Source organism: Melanostigma gelatinosum (assembly GCF_949748355.1).
Source record: "Melanostigma gelatinosum genome assembly, chromosome: 11".
In the NCBI taxonomy this organism is placed as follows: Eukaryota; Metazoa; Chordata; class Actinopteri; order Perciformes; family Zoarcidae; genus Melanostigma; species Melanostigma gelatinosum.
Genome location: NC_136644.1, coordinates 1,443,927 through 1,461,703, shown reverse-complemented (window position 1 = coordinate 1,461,703; position 17,777 = coordinate 1,443,927). Strand labels below are relative to the sequence as shown.

The following is a 17,777-nucleotide window of genomic DNA, read 5'->3' as shown; positions in this document are numbered from 1 at the left end:
TTGCTCCAAAAAAAGTCATTTATTTTACAAGAAAGATTTGAGCATTTTATGGCACACAGCTACAAGCAGAATTAAAAACCAGAACCTGATACAGAACCAGTACACTAGATTAAAAAACAACAACCCTAGAAACAAGCCATGGCTTATTTTTTACACTCATGTCGACACAGACACGACGAGGGACGTCGAGGAAGAGAACGGGAATCTTTGAATCAGAAGCCTGCATCTGGGACCTGCAACCTTCTTCAGCAGATGTCAAAGTAGTGAGATGAAAACACAACAAAGTGCGGCGATGAAGGCTGAACTGATGTGCTGATTAGTAGTTCATGTCGCTGTATCCAGAGTTCTCTCCTCCGAAGCCCTGGTACGTGCCGTATCCCTGCTCATTCCCAGAGGACTGGTTTCCCCAGCCTGTAGAGCGACATCACACCAGAAGGCGTTACTTTATGTATCCGATGCATTTCCTCTTAAGACACGATGTTGAAACGTGACATGAATGCAGTGACGGATCATTTATGCAGCATAAGAAGCACTAGCAGGAAGAGACAAAGCAGTGGATTTGATTGCAGAAGTGGATTTCAACGTGCTGCGTCTCTACTCACCGTAGTTATTGTACACTTGTCCACCCGTCACCGAGCTGGGGTAAGCTGTGCTGTACATGGAGTAGTCTCCTCCCTGGCCCTCATTCTGACCCTGGGTCAGCATCTTCTTCTTCTCATCTCCATACCCGTAGCTGTAGGGGCTCTCCTGGTCAGCAGGAGGAGGCATCGACTGGTAGCTTTCCGCCTGCGGGGCGCTGGGGTCGGCGCTGGCGACGGGCGGGGAGGCGAAGGTGTTGCTGCCCTCGGGGTAAAAGGTGCCGTAGCCAGCGTTGCTGCCTGATGCAGTGCCTTTGGCTGCGGCGCTCGCTGCATTATTACCATAGAGATTATCTAAAGCAGAGGAGAAATACAAACCGCAATCAACACGTCAGTAAAAAGAACCCGGGGGGGGGGGGGGGGGGGGGGGCATGACAGGAGTACAACTCGAGACCGATGTGATATTAAGGCGACTGCAGAGGAGAATATGTCGGTGTATTCAGGTGAACACTTACGATAACCGGTGCCAGTGTTGCCCTCATAGCTGTAGTTGGCTTTTAAAATGAAAGGAGAGAAATGACTATTTAGTTATTTCTTTACAGGTGTATGACGTGTACTTTAAACGGATCTTATTGTTGAACTAGGCCGACACCGAGAGGAAGCCAAAGCATTTACTCTTGTTGTATCTGGGTCCCGGTAGGAACGCTTTCCCTCGGCCCCGGCCTCTGTTGGGACCCCAGCCTCGAGTCCCGGAGTCTGAAGGAATGCCGCGGATAGTGCCGAACCCTGGGATGTGCTGTCGGACGGGAAACCAGAGAAGAGTTGTTGTAAAGAGCGAATGCTTTTAGGCAAGAGAGCGCTGAGAGATGCATTCCTCCATTCAGATACAAAGGAACGATTCCCTCAGTGAGCATGTGTACATTTACAACACCGTAAAGCCCCAGCACACAACATATCAAGAGCCATCTTCACTCTAAATGGTGCACATCCACGTACAGACTCCAACGCCTGGATGAATTACCATGTCAGTGTACGTGACCTTCTTCTTCGCAGAGCTTCTGTTGGCGTCGTCGTCTGGGAACAGCTTCTCCAGAGCAGTGAGGGCAGCGTGGGCCTTCGCCTCCTTCTTATTAGAGCCTCTCCCTTTGAACTTCTGCCCATCAACCTCCACCTACACACAACAAGCGTCGTCACTTCTGTGTTCACTGCTCACCACAAAACAGAAATCATTCGATGATCTTGGTGGTCTTGTTTCTGGCACACGATACCGCCGACTCACCTCCATGACAAAGCACTTCTCGTGGGAGCCCCCCGTCTCGGCAGAGAGTTCGTACTTGAGGCTTCGGCGCTTCTCGTTCAGCTCCATCACAGGGTTCTTGCCCTTTTTGGTCAAGATAGGACCCTGACCGCTCTGTTCAAAGCAAACGGACAAACAGTGGCTGTGACACACGCGACTACAAACCCTCCACGCTCACTTTACTTAAGCAAAGCCGGCTTCATTGTAAGGGAGTTTTTAAAAAGAGAGACCCATACGTCTTCTGATGTAGAAGAGGCCGCGCTGGCAGCTTTTACTAATTCCTGGGTTCCTTCAACATCACCAGCAGACTCCGCTTTAGATTCTGAGCCTGTTGGAAGACCGAGATCCTGCAAGACCTGCGAATTACAGGAGTCAAAACATCAACATCTCTTCCTCGTCAATGCCTTCAATCTGCCGTCTGGTTTTCGTGTTCAACGTCGATGGGACCCAATCACTGAAACTACAACAGCAATTCAGACCAACAAAGAAGTCAAATTTGGGTTGGTCATTGTAGCCAGTAAGAGCAAGCGATGAACACGACGCTGCACCAGAACCCTGGATGGATGCAGAGGGAGAAACACGAAAGGCTTGCCTTGGTGGCTACGTTAAGTTTGGCAGCTCGTTTGGAGGGCCCCGTCGCCTCGTAGGGCTTCCCGTTTAAGTCCACCGCCATCGTGAAGACCGGCTCGTGGACCGGACCGGTCTGAGATATGAGTCGGTACTCCAGGCCGGGTTTGTACTGGTTCAGACGCATCACGGCGTTCATGCTGAAGTCATCTGTGACTACAGAGAACAAGGAACGGGGAGAGAAACGGCAGAATCACGAGCGCTGAAATTAAATAGAGATTAACCCGGCAAAGAGAAAAGTGAATAAGAAAATAGAAATTGCATATTTCTAAAGCCCATCAAAAGATAATCAAGTTTCTATTAGCAGGGTCAGAACATTCCTGGTTCAGTGAACTGAAAAACTTAAGAAATACACAGAACTATAAAAGCCTGCTGCTCTGTAATAATCAATAATTATGTACATTGTGTTGCCAATTTATTAAGGACAGAGACATTAGGCTTCATTAGGGGTGACCGTGCCAATCTCAATCTGGTTATTAAACATCAGATCATTCCATTCTGACTGTGCGGGGGTGCCGAGTGTCTGATTTTATTGTTTGGTTTCTCCCAATAAATCAAGACGTTGCCCATCTTGGCATAAATATCAGACGATTAATAACACTTAATACAAATTAGAAAATAACTCACGCGCTGTCAATCAACGTCCTTAGTGTGCAGGAATAAATCACCATAAGTTGTACTATCCAAATTTGTGGGACCGTCGCAGCCGCCTCCTGTCGACAGCCTCAGAAAGGCAAAATGACAACATAAGGCGACTTTCAAAAATCAAAGAATACATTCATTAAATCAGAGCACTCACATAAAAACCTAGTGTAAGAGCGCTGGATATATTTAGAATTTATGAATGTTTTTCTGTTCAAATCAGCAGCTGGAGGCGCTTAGAAACAGCTGTTTGCAGCTTGAATGGACGATAGGCAAGTCTTGACCAATCAGATTCAACTATGTAAATGAGTCGGGGACACCCCTACACTGCATTAGATTTAGCAGTGTTATAATAAACTGGCACCTCAATGCATGTGGATGTATTTGTACGAATTGGATGGAAAATAAAAAGAGCTAAATTACACTCGGTGTAATAGTTGAACGGACAACATACAGCTGTATATCATAACACCTGGAACATGTCAGGCTGACGGTGTGTGGATATTAACATGGAGTTATTATATCCACAGCTCATCTCACAGTTAGAAGGGCTCACCGCCTGCACCAGGGCCTCGGATATTCATTACTAACATGATTTCCTCTGAAAGCGCTTCTGGAACTTGAGGAACTTCCTCTGTTTGCTGTTGAGCTGTGGCCCCTCCACCTCCTTCTCCATCTCTGTGTACGGTCTCTTGGACGGCAGGCTGAAGTGTCCAGCCGGTGGTATTTGGGCTGCATGGAACAGCAGAAACAAGCGTAAGAACAGAAGGTTTCGTGGAAGCTTTTAGTGAACCGCACAGAAGACGGTAACGGTCACAGGTTGCCGGGTACCTGAGCCTTCTCTGCTGCTGGATCCCGCTGATTTACGCGGCTTCATGGGTTTGTAGTCCATCCCCAACACCTTGTGCATTTGTCCAAATGCACACAGCCTCAAGGCAAACTAAGCAAAATGTAAAAGTAAGAGACGACGCACAGAACCGGGAGTGTGATTTGGTGCACGTCTCGGTATCCTCTCGTTACCTGAGCGCTCTGCGTGATGTCTTCCCGCTGCTGCAGAGTCAGATACGAATTGGCGTCGACCGTTTCCTTCTCACATGGATCTTTTATTCCCGGGCCGTCTTTGCACAGATACAGTTAGCACAACGCATTAATGTTGACGGCATCGTACAAACGTCCATTCAGGTTTTACAGCTCAATAAAAAGTTTCACCTTCCAAGAGCATTCCGGATGCAACGCACTCCAAGACCCTGCGCAGCGACTCGCCTGCTCCCATTGGTCTCTCAGACGTACCGATAGCCTTCTCTACCAGCAGTTCAAGAGGCTGTGTGGAGATGAGACGCACAGTAGAGACACGACTCATCAAGATCCGAGGTTTGAGTTAAAGCGCTAGAGAGGAGCTGGCACCGATTTATACACAACTACATCTTAAATGCCATGTGAAGGCTCACCCATCCCGAGAGCGGCGTCCAGGTAGGAACACGGTTACACAAGTCTCTCATGATCCGGATCACGAGGACGGCAGAACTTAGGTTGTTGACTTTGGCCTGGAGACACAAACAAAAGCCAGTTGAGTCGGAGGCGCTCCACCCTGTGCTCCGAGGCTTCACGAAACCAGCCCCGAAAACAAAGCACAGACAGGTCAGAACAGCTCGACCGTCTCCAAGTCAACAACTGTTCAGACAGACATGAGCACACGGCTTTGTCCACATGTGCCGTTTGTTGTGGACAAACAGCTGAGAGAGCTCAGTATGACAAGAGGGCATTTTGATAAATCAACTCATATGCTGGCGTCTATACCAATGATTTATCCAAATGTGTCATTGGTATGGATCAGCAGATCACTCTTCATGAGGAAAACTCTGAAACCTCCGACTCACTTTCCTCTTTCACAGGATTACGGATCAACTGAGGGCACATTTCAGAAGTGCTACTGTCTCCAAATCACAAATAAATAGAGACAATTCACAGAAATAGCTCAACCTTATGTACAAATAAGGACGTGAATGCAAACCTGGAACCACTTGGCGTGGCGGAGAGACGCCAAGGCAGTTAGGCATTTCTGCCTGTCCAGAACGTCCGGCGCATCGTTGACTGTTCGCGTTGCTATTGACGAGGTGGGGTAAGAAGAAAAGGTACAGTTTGACCAAGGGGGGCGGCTCTGTCTCGCAGCTCGGGGAGTAGCAGCTTTCCCCAAACCGGCATCGGCGGGGAAAGGGGGTCCTAAGTACTCAATGTGGACATCTTTGGTCCCCACGAGACCGATAGTCACCGGCCAGAGGCCAGCTCACTTTTCCAGTGAGTGAAAAGTGGAAGTAAAACATGTCATAAAGACACAGCACACATGTACAACATTGTATTGCATGTTGTTAATGTGTGCACTCAGGAAACTACAGTAGACACCCCCTTCCCTCCGCCTCTCAGCTTGGGTTTGCTGCTTTCCCCCCTCCTGAGACAGCGTGTCCAGTTGGTCAAAGGTCCAGCGTTCCTAAAAACTTCAAACTAAAAGGTAAATCACAAGCATTTAGATAATCTTCACGTCTGCCCCACACTGCAGCAAAACTGATGGAGTCCCTCGTCTCACAGCGATGGCCTTAAGTTATGAAAGATTGGAAATACAAGTGGCCATTCCAGCTTTGTTCAAGTATAGTTCTGCTGGTCTATCCCCAGCAGGGTTTAGACTTCTGCTGGTTTCCACTCTGCACGAATTACAGATCAGATTAAAAACTTTAAAACAGATTGCCATCTGTGAAGTATGCTTACAGCAGCGCTGCACAGCAGCCAAAATCACAGTAATATTGAACTGAAATGATATTTATCTGCACTACGCATTCCTTATTCAGGAAAGTTTAAATATAGGGATATTATGGTAACATCTGTTAGTAAGAGTCTGTGTTTACCAGTAACTATAATTACATTATATATGTTACTAATAACAATGTTGAGTCTGATCCAATACAATAACAGATGTAGCCTACTTAATCTGGCACACTTTATTTATATATAGTTTCATAAATACCACGTGGGTAAGCTTAACTTGTTGATATGATATGAATGTAAGATAAACTGGGAGAATTAGACGGACGTGGACTCGATGGGATCAGCTGGATAAAAGCCTCCAGCGTGTCACAGAGTGGAGCAGCAGCTGATCGGAGGAGCTACGAGCTGAATGGCTTGAACGCGGTTCTTTGCTGACGGTAATTAGCGTAATGCCGCTGAGTGAATCAATGCATTGGATAGTGTCAGCACTGCACGTGATCAGGTCTGAACGATCGTGGCAGCAAAACTCATGTTTACAGGTATTACACCATTTTAATTGCAGCGTAGTAAAAGGACTGAAACTGCACAGAGACCGGTATGGATCTGTTGGTGGGGCTTCAGCGCGCCCCGCGACCTTTAGATTATCTTATTGAAGCTTTAGACTACCAAATAAATACATCTCATGCATAAACCCCCCACTAACCAACACATTGATCTATAAACAAACGGGATTTGATTGTTTCTATTCGATGTTCTTATTGTCAGTTTCATAAACACACACATATATATTTATCAGTTTTGCTGCAGCTGGTGCCAAATTGATATGTTCAGCATCAAGGACATGCAATGCGCGCTTTAACTTGTTATTCTTGAAAAGCCTTCACTTTAAACATGAAATCCATTCAACAAGAATAAACAGCGTGTTTGTTTTTTTGGTGAAGACTGTGGCATCGTTATCAACAACACGTGCAGAATGCATCAGCGACTAGAGAGGAAGTGTAGTGCCGGCAAACGCCAGTTTGTCCCAAAACGACGACAGGACTCTGGAGTCAGTGAAGAGCCAACGTTCATTGGTTGGTCACTGGCATCGGTCTGAGACAGTCACTGTACAAGCTCCACTGAGGGCCAATGAGATGAAGACGGACGACATTTGTTGTGTTGGAGTTACAGATCAGTGGAGCAGTACAGCGTCAGCACACTGAGGACACACAGATCAGGCTGTGGCAGCTGATGATGAAGACTCAACCAACATACGTACCTTCTTCTTCCTTTTCCTCTTCTTCTCCTGCAGTTTTACTCTCTTGCTTTGTCCTGAGAAGAGGTGATGTCAGGTGGATAGTGAGCGTCAGGGCCGACTCCTTCGTGCTCGTCACAACCAGTGCTGCATCCTCTGGACACTGGCTGACTGTATATGTCCCGGCTGAATTTGCCTATTAAAAAAAAGAACAACAAATCATGAGGGAACGAAGAGAGGGAGTCTGAATATCTAGAAAACAACTACAATCTCATTTAAAATCTGTGAAATGTTTATCAGTTCTACCTCTAACTGTGCAGTTAACTTTTCAGCCACTTGTTTGAGCAGAGCGATGGTCGGCTTGTTGGCGCAAAGCAGCACGAGCTCCAAGTCCTTGTCTCCCGTCAGCAGGAGTCCCTTGGCCACCAGGCCGACCCTCATAACTCCACGCAGGACACGATCTTGTGAGTCACCACTTTCATAGTGAAGAGGAGAAAAGAATAACTGAATTATTTACATAAAGAGAGAGGACTGTGGAGTAAAAAGACTCATTTTGAACACTTGATAAACTTGTTAAACTGCCGAAGCCCATTTGGACATGTTGCTCACCTCCCTGGCTCTTGATTCTGTTTGCTGTCTTTCGGGGTGTCCATCTGGTCGGACACAGTCTTGAGGGCGCACTCCACGCGGGAGACGATGGACTGCACCGCCTCCAGCTCCTCTGGTGAAGGATACACTTCAGAGTGTTTCGCCATCACGTGACGATCATGTGGCCCCGTGCGCACCTGTGGGGCCGCAGCTTCCTTAATTGGGAAATGAGAATAAGAAAAGGTTAGCGTTAGAGAAAAGAACAAGAGTGTAGAGAGAAAATCTATCTTTTGTTTATACTGGAATCATAATCTATTTATTACAGAAATAACTTAGAATATAGGACTATTCAACAAAAGCAGTTCTGGCGTTCCTCGATCAGTTTTTCGCTACTTGGATGTATTCCAATCTCATACAATAAGTAAAAATTGAATTAGGAAGCTTAAATATTAATGGTAACAGTTGGGAAGTGCATGTTTGTTTGTTTTAAAAGCACTTGGAAAAAAGAAACATGCACAAAATAGTGCTTTCGTGCAAAAGAAACTGGAAAAAATTAGATGCTCAGTCTTCGTGAGGAGGCTTAAAGAAGCAGAATAAGTGACTCAAATTAAAAAGCCTATAAATTATCAAGTCTTTGTGTGCGTGTGTGTGTGTGTGTGGGGGGGGGGGGGGGGGGGGTCTTAAACAGGTGAAACAAGAACCTCATGGTGCCGATGGTCCTCAATCTCCTCGATAACAGCGATGTAGTCGTGGTACTGCCTCAGCTCCTCCTCGTAGCACAGGCAGTCGTACCAGTAACGCAGGTCCTCGTATCTGGAGAGAGGAAGTCACTAAAATGAGGACGGCTCTGGAGACGAGCTCCAGCAGGGCGTCAACAATGCAGTAACACGACAATCATCACTTTGAACATTTAGCAAGACCCTTCAAGGCTTCATCGACCCGAAGCAAACAGAAAACTTATATTTCTCAGATTTAAAACGATGAATGTGTGTGCTTGTGGTGTTCGACTGCTTTAGCTTTTTCACTGTGTTACTATTAACTTATTAAAAACGTGGTTGTATTCTCTTGCACATTTTACTTGTTATATGTACATTAATATAAAGTACATAGAGTTAGCATCATTATTTGGGCTATACAATTAAAGTGCCTTGCTTCTTTATCTGTGTTTTATCTGTGATTGAAGGGCTACTGAGCAGAAAGCCTTCCCGCGCTGTGCGTTACCTGTCAAAGTCGTGCGGTAGGAGGCGGTGGCCCTGCTGGATGAGGCTGTCCCAGTACAGCAGCTCGTCGTACGCCTGGTGCTCGTCCCACTGCTCTGCAGCGGCCGCCATGCCGTCACGACTTTCGGATCGAAAGCTAGCACCCTATTCGGGAGACAACAACCTGTTAATCTGCGCATGAATGGTAGATCATTGGCAGTGTGTAATCAAATGACATGCAATAAATTACTTTAACATATGCGGGTCTGCTGACAGCTAACAAGCTAACGTTACGCAATCAGTTCCGGGATACAAACGGCGCTGAGCAGCGCGTGCATCAGTGTTTGTAGTTGAGTCCACCTCGAATGAACACAGGCGACCTCACACGGCTGCCTAACGGTCCCGTGATTTACCTGCCCATCCTGATATGCTGTGTTGAACCACAGTACTGTGACAGAAAGCTAACGTCAGTTAGCTTAGCGTCAATGTTTGTAGCACTGACTGCCCACTTGATGCGCGCGAGCTATCGTTAGCAAACGTTAGCTAGCGTGTCAGCGCAGCCATTGTAAACGTGTCATGAGGTGTCGACACCCCTGACGTCTGTGTAAGATCTAGCTAACGTTACTTGAGTAGTTGACGCTTACCGTTGACAACGAGCGAGTACGAAAGACCTTTTCGCGGTAACGTTAGCTACCGACCATCAAAGGGTCACTAGGCCTGAGGATGACGTCTGTCTTTCTTCTTCTTTGGTTTTTACTGGCCGTGAGCTACAAACAGACTTTGAGGTGCACGCCGCCACCTACTGCGATAGAGAGGGTCACACGCTGATATAAAGAAGACTTTAACTATTCCTCAATAAACCGCAACATATTCGCACCTGTACTGCATATACTAATACTGCATGTGCATAATACTACCTGGTAACCTTTTGTAAATAACACAGGTACAATGGCCTCAGCTGGTCCCTGTATTAGAGTCTGATACTGACACTAAGTTGTTTATTTAAGTCTATAGAACAACTAAATATATACAATACTGTATAATCGCTGCATACTATTAATATTATGTTTATGTACATTTTACCTTTTGTGGCAAATTTGTGATATATATATATATATATATATATATTGTATTCTGCCACCCAGTGGCGTAATATGTTTTTGCTTTCTTACACGGTGACACTGCAATATTAATGGTAGGAGCAGTTTACAGAATAGACCAGCATAGAAAAATGACAGATTATAAATAGACTGAACAGAGAGAGAGAGAATGTGCATTACTACGTCACTTTAATTAAAGTTTGGAATTTTACGAACGCATTTAGTATTTGTCCTATAAACTTAAATAAATAAACATCAGTGTGTTCAATAGACAGTTGAACATTGACAATTGAAAAACTTCTAATCCAACTTTGGAAGAACAACTCTTGCACGCCGCCACCTACTGTGATAGAGTCACGCTGATATAAAGAAGACTCGAACTAGCAATTCCTTAAAGCTTAACATATTCCTGTACTGCATAAACTAAAACTGCATGTGATACTACTACTCTGTAACCTTTTGTAAATAACACAGGTACCATGCATTTTTGTTTATTAAAAGTGTAGGCGTACACATGTATTTGTATAACGCGTGGTCCAGGTGTTATTATTAAGATTTTATTTGTACAGGGACAGTTCACATTAATCGACAGCACACATTAATAAAAACATGACTGTAAATGTGACAGTGTTAGCTAAAAAAGCTAATTTTCAACCGTTGTCCCTGGGCACGGTGTTAGAAGCCGCTAAAAACATTTAAACATTTAAAAACTGTTTAAAAAGACAACAACACAAAAACAAGCAAACAGAGCTGTGCAATACAATCCTGCAGACACAGGATCAAACATGACAGACAAGCAGGCAGGCAGACAGACAGATAGACAGACAGACAGACAGGCAGACAGGCAGACAGGCAGACAGGCAGGCTGCATACGGACACGGCAGGCATGAGACTGTTAGTGCTGACACACCTGGTTGTTAATGAGCCAGGCTTTGAGGTTGTGTGTGAAGAACCTGTATGTGGTGCTCTGTCTTATGTGTGATGGGAGAGTGTTCCAGGTGACGGAAGCTGTGACAGAGTATGATAGCTGGCTGAACTTGCTTCTCCTGCCTGGGACCACTAGGTCCCCGCGAGCTGTTGCTCTGGTTAGTCTGCTATTGGTCTTTTGTGTTATGAAAGTGCTCAACGGGGGAGGTGCAAGGCCATTAAGAATTTTAAAGGTTAAGCAGCTATTATGGAATTTGACAAGACTATCCCAACACAGAAGATGGTATTTGGGCAAGATGTTGCAAATGTGGTAGTGTCTGGGCTTGATGTCAAGTACCTTGATAGCCTGCTTATAGACGGACTGTTGAACAGAATGCAGGGTGTTTCTGTGCGTGACACACCAGCACAGTGTTAAATGAGCAGTGGGTCAGATATCACCACCTGTTTTCAGGTCAGCCAGCCATGTGGATTAGGAAGCAAACAATGTTTCTGCCACAAATGTGGTTGGAAAGAGATGATGCAGGGCAGGAAAGAGATAAAATAGGAAGCTGGTAATAATAGTACTTCATTGAAGCCCTGCACCGCGTCTAAAGTCGTAGTTTATCTCCTGTAAGGAAACAGCAACTGAATTCAGCCTGAATCACAAAGATCTGCTCATCAACCTTCTTGATTCATGATGTTATTGTCCACATGACCTTTGTGGATCGTCCTCGATTCGTCATCATTTTCATCTGGAGTGAAGTCCAGAATGAATCAGCTGGAAGTCCCTGCTGCAGATCTCACCGCCCTCAGGAGTGAAATCACGAACAACCCAAGTACAGATCTGTATCATTGACTGTATCATCTGTATCAGATCTGTATCATTGACACTCAAGAAAGCAGATGACACTGAAGTACTGTTTATCTGTTGCCATTTGACTGAAGCGGATCAAATGCATACAACTGGTGTTTATGGGAGTTCAATCCACACTTAAAACACTTCTTAGCTCCCAGAATAATTGTAGAATATATGACAGTTTTATAACTTTAACATTGTCTGTAGTGCAACACAGTTCTTCACTCTTCTCTCAGCATATTTGTCAGGACATTTGAGGAAAAGACAACCAGTCAAACAGAAATGCACAACTTCAGAGTACGGTCACATTGCATTGTTTTATTTACATTCAATTTACAGTTATTTACATATCCTCTGTAAATTGAGGGTATCCAATTCAAGTATTAACTCATACAATCTCACGTTATTTCACACAAAGCACTGTATAAACACATCGAAAGCCTATTTACACTTAAACAAACAAACACTCCACCATATTTGAATATTAACATTCCTTTATGAAATACATTCAGCAGAATAATGAACATTATGATTACAATCTGAATACTGCCTCTGGTGGTTACATCGACCGAGCTCCGTTCTTCATCTGATGTTCGAGCCACGAACTGTTTATCTTTCACTTCCAGCGCGTGACAAACGTCAGAGTCTCAGGACCGAGCGCGTGGTCCTGTGGCCCACACCTCCGCCTTCATGAGTTTAACATGAGAATAACAATAAGGAATGTTCACTTAGTAAACAACAGACAGTTCATGTGCAAAATCATAGCAGCAGCTAGCTTCCATTTGAAAGGTCAGAGGATGAATCACTGGTAAACTTTGATGAAAGAACGGCGACGGAGATTTGATCCACAGTGTTTCCACAGTGGATCAGCTGAGGAACGTTAATCTGCTGCTCTGATCGACTCCTCCGTCGCAGTATTTCCTCCTCATGCTTCTCTGTCGGCCTCTCCTTCTCAACCTCTTTGTCAGGTGAGTCCTTCAAACGTCCAATGACCTGCTTACAAAGCGCATTCTTTAAACACTTCATCGCTCGTTCTCTCGGCTCACACCTGGTTGACTTTCTTCTCTGAGCTGTGAAAGGAGGTGGGCTCCCAGCGGCCGCTCATATTGCCCCTCAGGCCTGCCTGGCACTTAGCGATGAGGTAGATTTTGCGGAGGACAGTGCGGCGCAGCAGGATGTAGACCCAGGGGTCGAGGATCTGGTTCCACGTGGCCAGCCTCACGCCCATCACCATCAGGGTTTTGTAGCTGGACAAGTCCTCTCCTGTAGATCCTGCGTAGGACCGGATCACCGACATCAGGCCAAAGATCTGCAAGAAACATGTGCTCGCAATTATTAAACGAAGAACGAGCAAACACACAGACAGAAAAGATATAATCACTCAAAAAGACCTGTTTTCTTTAGTAATAAGAAGAAACGAGTTCTGAAAGCGATCTGGTTTGTTTTGTGAAACACGGCAGTAGATGAGCACCCGCAGTCTGGTGTTCTTTGTGACATGAATACACCAACATAGTTTTATATTATCGCATTAAATATTATTATTGCATCCATATCAGCGAGGACACGGATCAGCCAACAGGCCACACACCTGAGTGATAACAGGTGAGGCTCAGCTCTTCCTTTTGGTTACAAAAGGACTAAAACTGGCCCTTAATGCTGCTATTACTAGAGTCTAATAACAATGTCATAACATGGCAGGATCACCAATATTTATATCAATACTTACATTATTAACAGCCAATATCATGTTCGGGAGAAAGATGCGTCATCTGATCACTTCAATCACATGCAAGACAGTTTAAATTGTTTTTAGTGTGAATCCATTGAACTAATGAAGTGATCGCTACACACACACACACACACACACACAGCTGCAGGCGAGGCAGCGTGCATGAATCAAGAGGAGTGTTCACGGCCCTGAAGGATCAAGTACATTGGAACTGACCCTTTTGACCCCATTAAGCCGACACCCAGAAGAAGACTTCATGGTTGTGTTCATACTGAAGGAGCCTGCAGCAGAATCTGCATCAGAGTTTGTTACACACTCTATAGAAATAGATTTTCATTTTTGATATCTTATTTCTATGAGACACTCTCTTCCTGTTAATTGTACACTGGATCCATTATTTGTATTTGTTGTCATGATTACTGCTTTCCTGCTGAATAACCATTGATTAAAACTGATTTTTCATTTATTTTTCAGGTCTCTTCAAGTCGCTGTCTTTTACGATTGTTCATCCAGCAAGTAAAGTGGAGAGAGAAAATAAAGAAGCTGAACATCTGTCTGGTCCTTATCAGTGTGCTAACGCAGAGGCTACGTTACATACGACATGCAGCTACAAACCACCGTCGTGTGTTGTTGTTGTTTGAAACGACAACAATATTTTTAATCTGGTGCTAATTTTGCACTCTCATGAAGTGACATAATCCTGTCCAAGAATGTAGGCACTGAATGACTTCAAGATTCCACTTACCTGCTGATCAGAGCGCTTTACAGAGCGGTCACTAAACTTTCAGCACCAATCATGAATAAGGTGTTCAAGTGTCCCGTCCTAACAGTCCTGACTGAGACGCTCACAGTCCTGAGGTGAGCTTCGATCATTTACATCAGTGAAAAAACACTTTGTAAGTGAACTATTGCTGTTGTATTGACCTGACACCATTTCTAAAGCTGATAGCGATCAGTACCAATCACAAATGTATCGTCGAGCTGCTAAGCCAACATGTTTTATAATACGTTGACTTATGCAAACCAAATGAGTGCTCTCAGACTGCCGGCGTGTTTCTAGAAGAAAGGCGATGTGCACTGCTTTCCAAATCGCATACTTGTTCTTATAGTAGTGCAGCTGCCCTTATAAAGTGCATCCTGTTGCATGCAGTGTGCACTCAACTGGACATGCTACTTCATCAAAGCATAGCACCTTGAACTTTGGCCATCGTGCTCATGTACCCGCTGTGCAGAGGATTGTGGGTCAGAATAGCAAAGCACGCTGGCCTGCATGCTGCCTGCACAATGCGACCAGATGCAGAAGAACATCCTGGTACTTTTTGGCATGCTGCATTAGACATACTATGTATTGGGACAAACTAAATCTTTTCCAGGCATACTTAATGGTGGTAGTATTGGTACTGGAACTCACAGGCGATGTCATGTTGACTTCGCTCTCGTTGTACTTGTACAAGGACGTGTACTCACCAGCAGAGGGCTCCAGCAGATACAGGAGGTGACCATGATGCCGACCAGCTGCACCACCATCTCTATGTCATGGGACTTGGCTGAACGATGGGAGCCGGGCTGCCTCCTGAGCCGAGCGAGCACCAGCGTCACTCCACTGATGGTGTTACACACCAGCGCCACGGCCAGCGAGGTCAGACCCAGTCCAGAGAACAGCACCACAAACGCCAAATCCACCTCCCGAGTGTCACTGAGCACTTTAATGAAGCACCAGGTCCCTGGGTCCTGGTAGGTGTAAGAGCCCAGCTGAAAGCACGGCAGCATGGCCACGCACAGAGCTGCCAGCCAGATGACAGACAGGCAGATCTTTGTGCGGGTTTTGGTGACCAGGGATGAGTGCAGCAGCGGCTTAGTGACACCCAGGCAGCGCTCAGCCGCCATGGCGCTGCCCATAAAGAGTGGGCACAGGCCAAAGAAGACCATGCTGCCACCCAGGAACTGACACATCCCATCAGAGTCGTTGAAGTCCTCGGGGTGCACACCTCCAGAGAGGTAGAGTCGGAGAACCAGGGCACCAGGGATCACATGGCCGATGAAGTCCGTGACCACCAGTGAACTGGCAAACAGAAGGAATGTGGCTTTGGTGCGCCGGCGCTGGAGAGAGTAGGCATTGGCCAGGATGAAGAGAGCCACGATGTTGGAGATGATGCCCAGTGTCATGGACAATATGACTACAATGATGCCGCTGGTGGTGGGCTGCACAAAGGTGTGGTTTCCCTGCTGCGACAGCCCTTCAACGACCACCCTGGCCTCCACCTTCCCTCCGCTGTCATTGGAGAAACGAGGGAGTAGCGGGGAGACTGAGGAGTTGTATTGGCTCAAAGCTAACATCACTGAACTCTGAGGGTCAAGAGGTCCATAGCTAAGGGAGGAGGCTGCAAGAGAAAGAGGATCAAATGTGTACCGAGCACATGAGTTGTGGATCAACAGAAATAAAATACTGGTGACTTGATGATATGGAAGTACATGAAGAAATGAGTGAATAAATAATGAATGCAGATGTTTTCATGCAGGGAACAAGTATTCACTGAATGGTTTGATGCAAATATAATGATATGAATCGTATGATATGGCCGCAGTCACCAAATCTCAACCTACATGAACATATATGAGAGATTTTGGAGCGTTATGTCAGACAGCGCTCTCCACCACCAACAGCAAAACACCGAATGAGGAAACTTATTGTGAAAGAACGCTGTTCAACCCCCCAGACACACAGGAAGCACTGAAGCTGCTGTGGCCTCAAACTAAGAAACTTAAAATTGTCTTTGCATTCAATTCATAACCCTTATGTGTATTACCTCGTACCTTTTAATATTAAGATGTGGGAACTTTGAATAACTGAAAGAGATTAACATAACCTCCACACATTCTTCTTCGATGACTGAAGATCTGACCTCTGACATTTATTTTGTCTCCCCACAAATCTCCTTCTGATACCTCTGTTGAGCCTGCAGGTCCGTTTGAACGCTGCGTGTCCGGCCTCATCACGGAGCTGTTACATGATGGAGGGACTCTGATCACGCAGGTTTAGTTTGGCTGGAGCTCAAACTGGTCATTAAAAAGAGAAATCGATCAAAACACACTACGACTGAGCAGTGTTGCATACTGTGACCTTACAAGGCAACTACCGGGACTGCAGATATGATTATAATATATAGTAAACATCTGATTATTTCATCACATTTATTCTGGATGAATAGTTATTTATTTTCTTACATGGAGTTTAGTCTGACGTAAATCATAGAAAACCTAAGAGATGTATCTTATTTGCTTTTGTTGTTTTGATTATTTATTTTCTTAACTTATTTTAATATCCATTTATTATTTATTTCTTTTATTACTTTTCTTTGTTGTGTCGTTATGCAAAGTGGATGATATGATTTCACTAAGAATGTAAATAAAGTTGTTTTAAAGCTGACACAGATCGTGACATCAGAACGGTTGCTGAGTGATGAGAGAATAAACTTTATGTTTTGTCCTTTATGTCTCGTGAGTTTTAGTTGTGGAAGATGAGCCATTAGAAGGCGGATTTGCGCTTCGTTGCACCTTGCAGAATATTTTTGCACTGAAGAAAGTATGAACAGGAAATGTATGATAACAGTAATAATAAAGTCTAAAAGTTATTTATAAAATAATTGTCATATTTTTTGACAAAGATGCAATCTTGAATTGAGCCAAAAACGACTTTATTCTTTTGTCACTCATTTGAAATGAAGAAATGTCTCACCTATCGTTCAGCTTTCCTCGTCAGATATCCGGAGATACTCCACAAACACGGTCTATGAAACTATTTCTGCAAAGTCCACAAACAGATCATTTTGTCTTTTGATGAAGTCCAATGCATCGATGTCCTCTGCGGAGTGTTGTGCATGAATCTCTCCGGTTGTTTCATGGTGGCTTTAACGTAACGAAGAATCCCACTGACACTCAAGTACCGAGTCACGTTTTATATTCTCCGTGTGCGTGTCCAGTCTGTGGGGGCGTCTCTGCTGCTGCTCTGCCCCCCTGAGCCAAGTCTCGTCCTCTCCGGCGCTTTGCGCGCAGCTCTCTGCGCCGTTACGCACTTTATGTGTGTCACCTACATGTCTAAGAAGTGATCTGGTCAGATCTCAAATTGGCCCGTTTTGTCTTTCGGAGTTTGTGTACATCAAATATTTAAAGCTACAAAGTAAAAGCACCTTGACTTTGTTATGAAACAGAAGGGTTTGGATTGGATATGTTTCCTTGTGACATGATGTGAAGACAGTGTTCAGCC

At 45.0% G+C, this 17,777-nt stretch overlaps 2 protein-coding genes across 2 annotated transcripts; both read right to left on the bottom strand.

Annotated features, from left to right (window-relative positions):
- Positions 1 to 9,661, bottom strand: LOC306785234 (interleukin enhancer-binding factor 3-like). Its single transcript, XM_079279525.1, has 20 exons — positions 9,567 to 9,661; positions 8,945 to 9,087; positions 8,425 to 8,536; positions 7,745 to 7,938; positions 7,442 to 7,610; positions 7,160 to 7,331; positions 5,156 to 5,247; positions 4,593 to 4,688; positions 4,354 to 4,465; positions 4,165 to 4,262; positions 3,976 to 4,084; positions 3,736 to 3,876; positions 2,468 to 2,658; positions 2,112 to 2,231; positions 1,858 to 1,989; positions 1,600 to 1,749; positions 1,254 to 1,374; positions 1,094 to 1,132; positions 603 to 932; positions 1 to 411 (listed from the first exon to the last, which is right to left on the bottom strand). Exons 2-20 carry the CDS (start codon positions 9,052 to 9,054, stop codon positions 317 to 319), a joined length of 2,583 nt encoding a protein of 860 aa, XP_079135651.1. The 5' UTR covers positions 9,055 to 9,087; positions 9,567 to 9,661; the 3' UTR covers positions 1 to 316.
- Positions 9,662 to 12,211: 2,550 nt separating this feature from the next.
- Positions 12,212 to 17,320, bottom strand: ptger1a (prostaglandin E receptor 1a (subtype EP1)). Its single transcript, XM_079279169.1, has 3 exons — positions 17,250 to 17,320; positions 14,981 to 15,894; positions 12,212 to 13,093 (listed from the first exon to the last, which is right to left on the bottom strand). Exons 2-3 carry the CDS (start codon positions 15,848 to 15,850, stop codon positions 12,827 to 12,829), a joined length of 1,137 nt encoding a protein of 378 aa, XP_079135295.1. The 5' UTR covers positions 15,851 to 15,894; positions 17,250 to 17,320; the 3' UTR covers positions 12,212 to 12,826.
- Between the last annotated feature and the right edge of the window lie 457 nt (positions 17,321 to 17,777).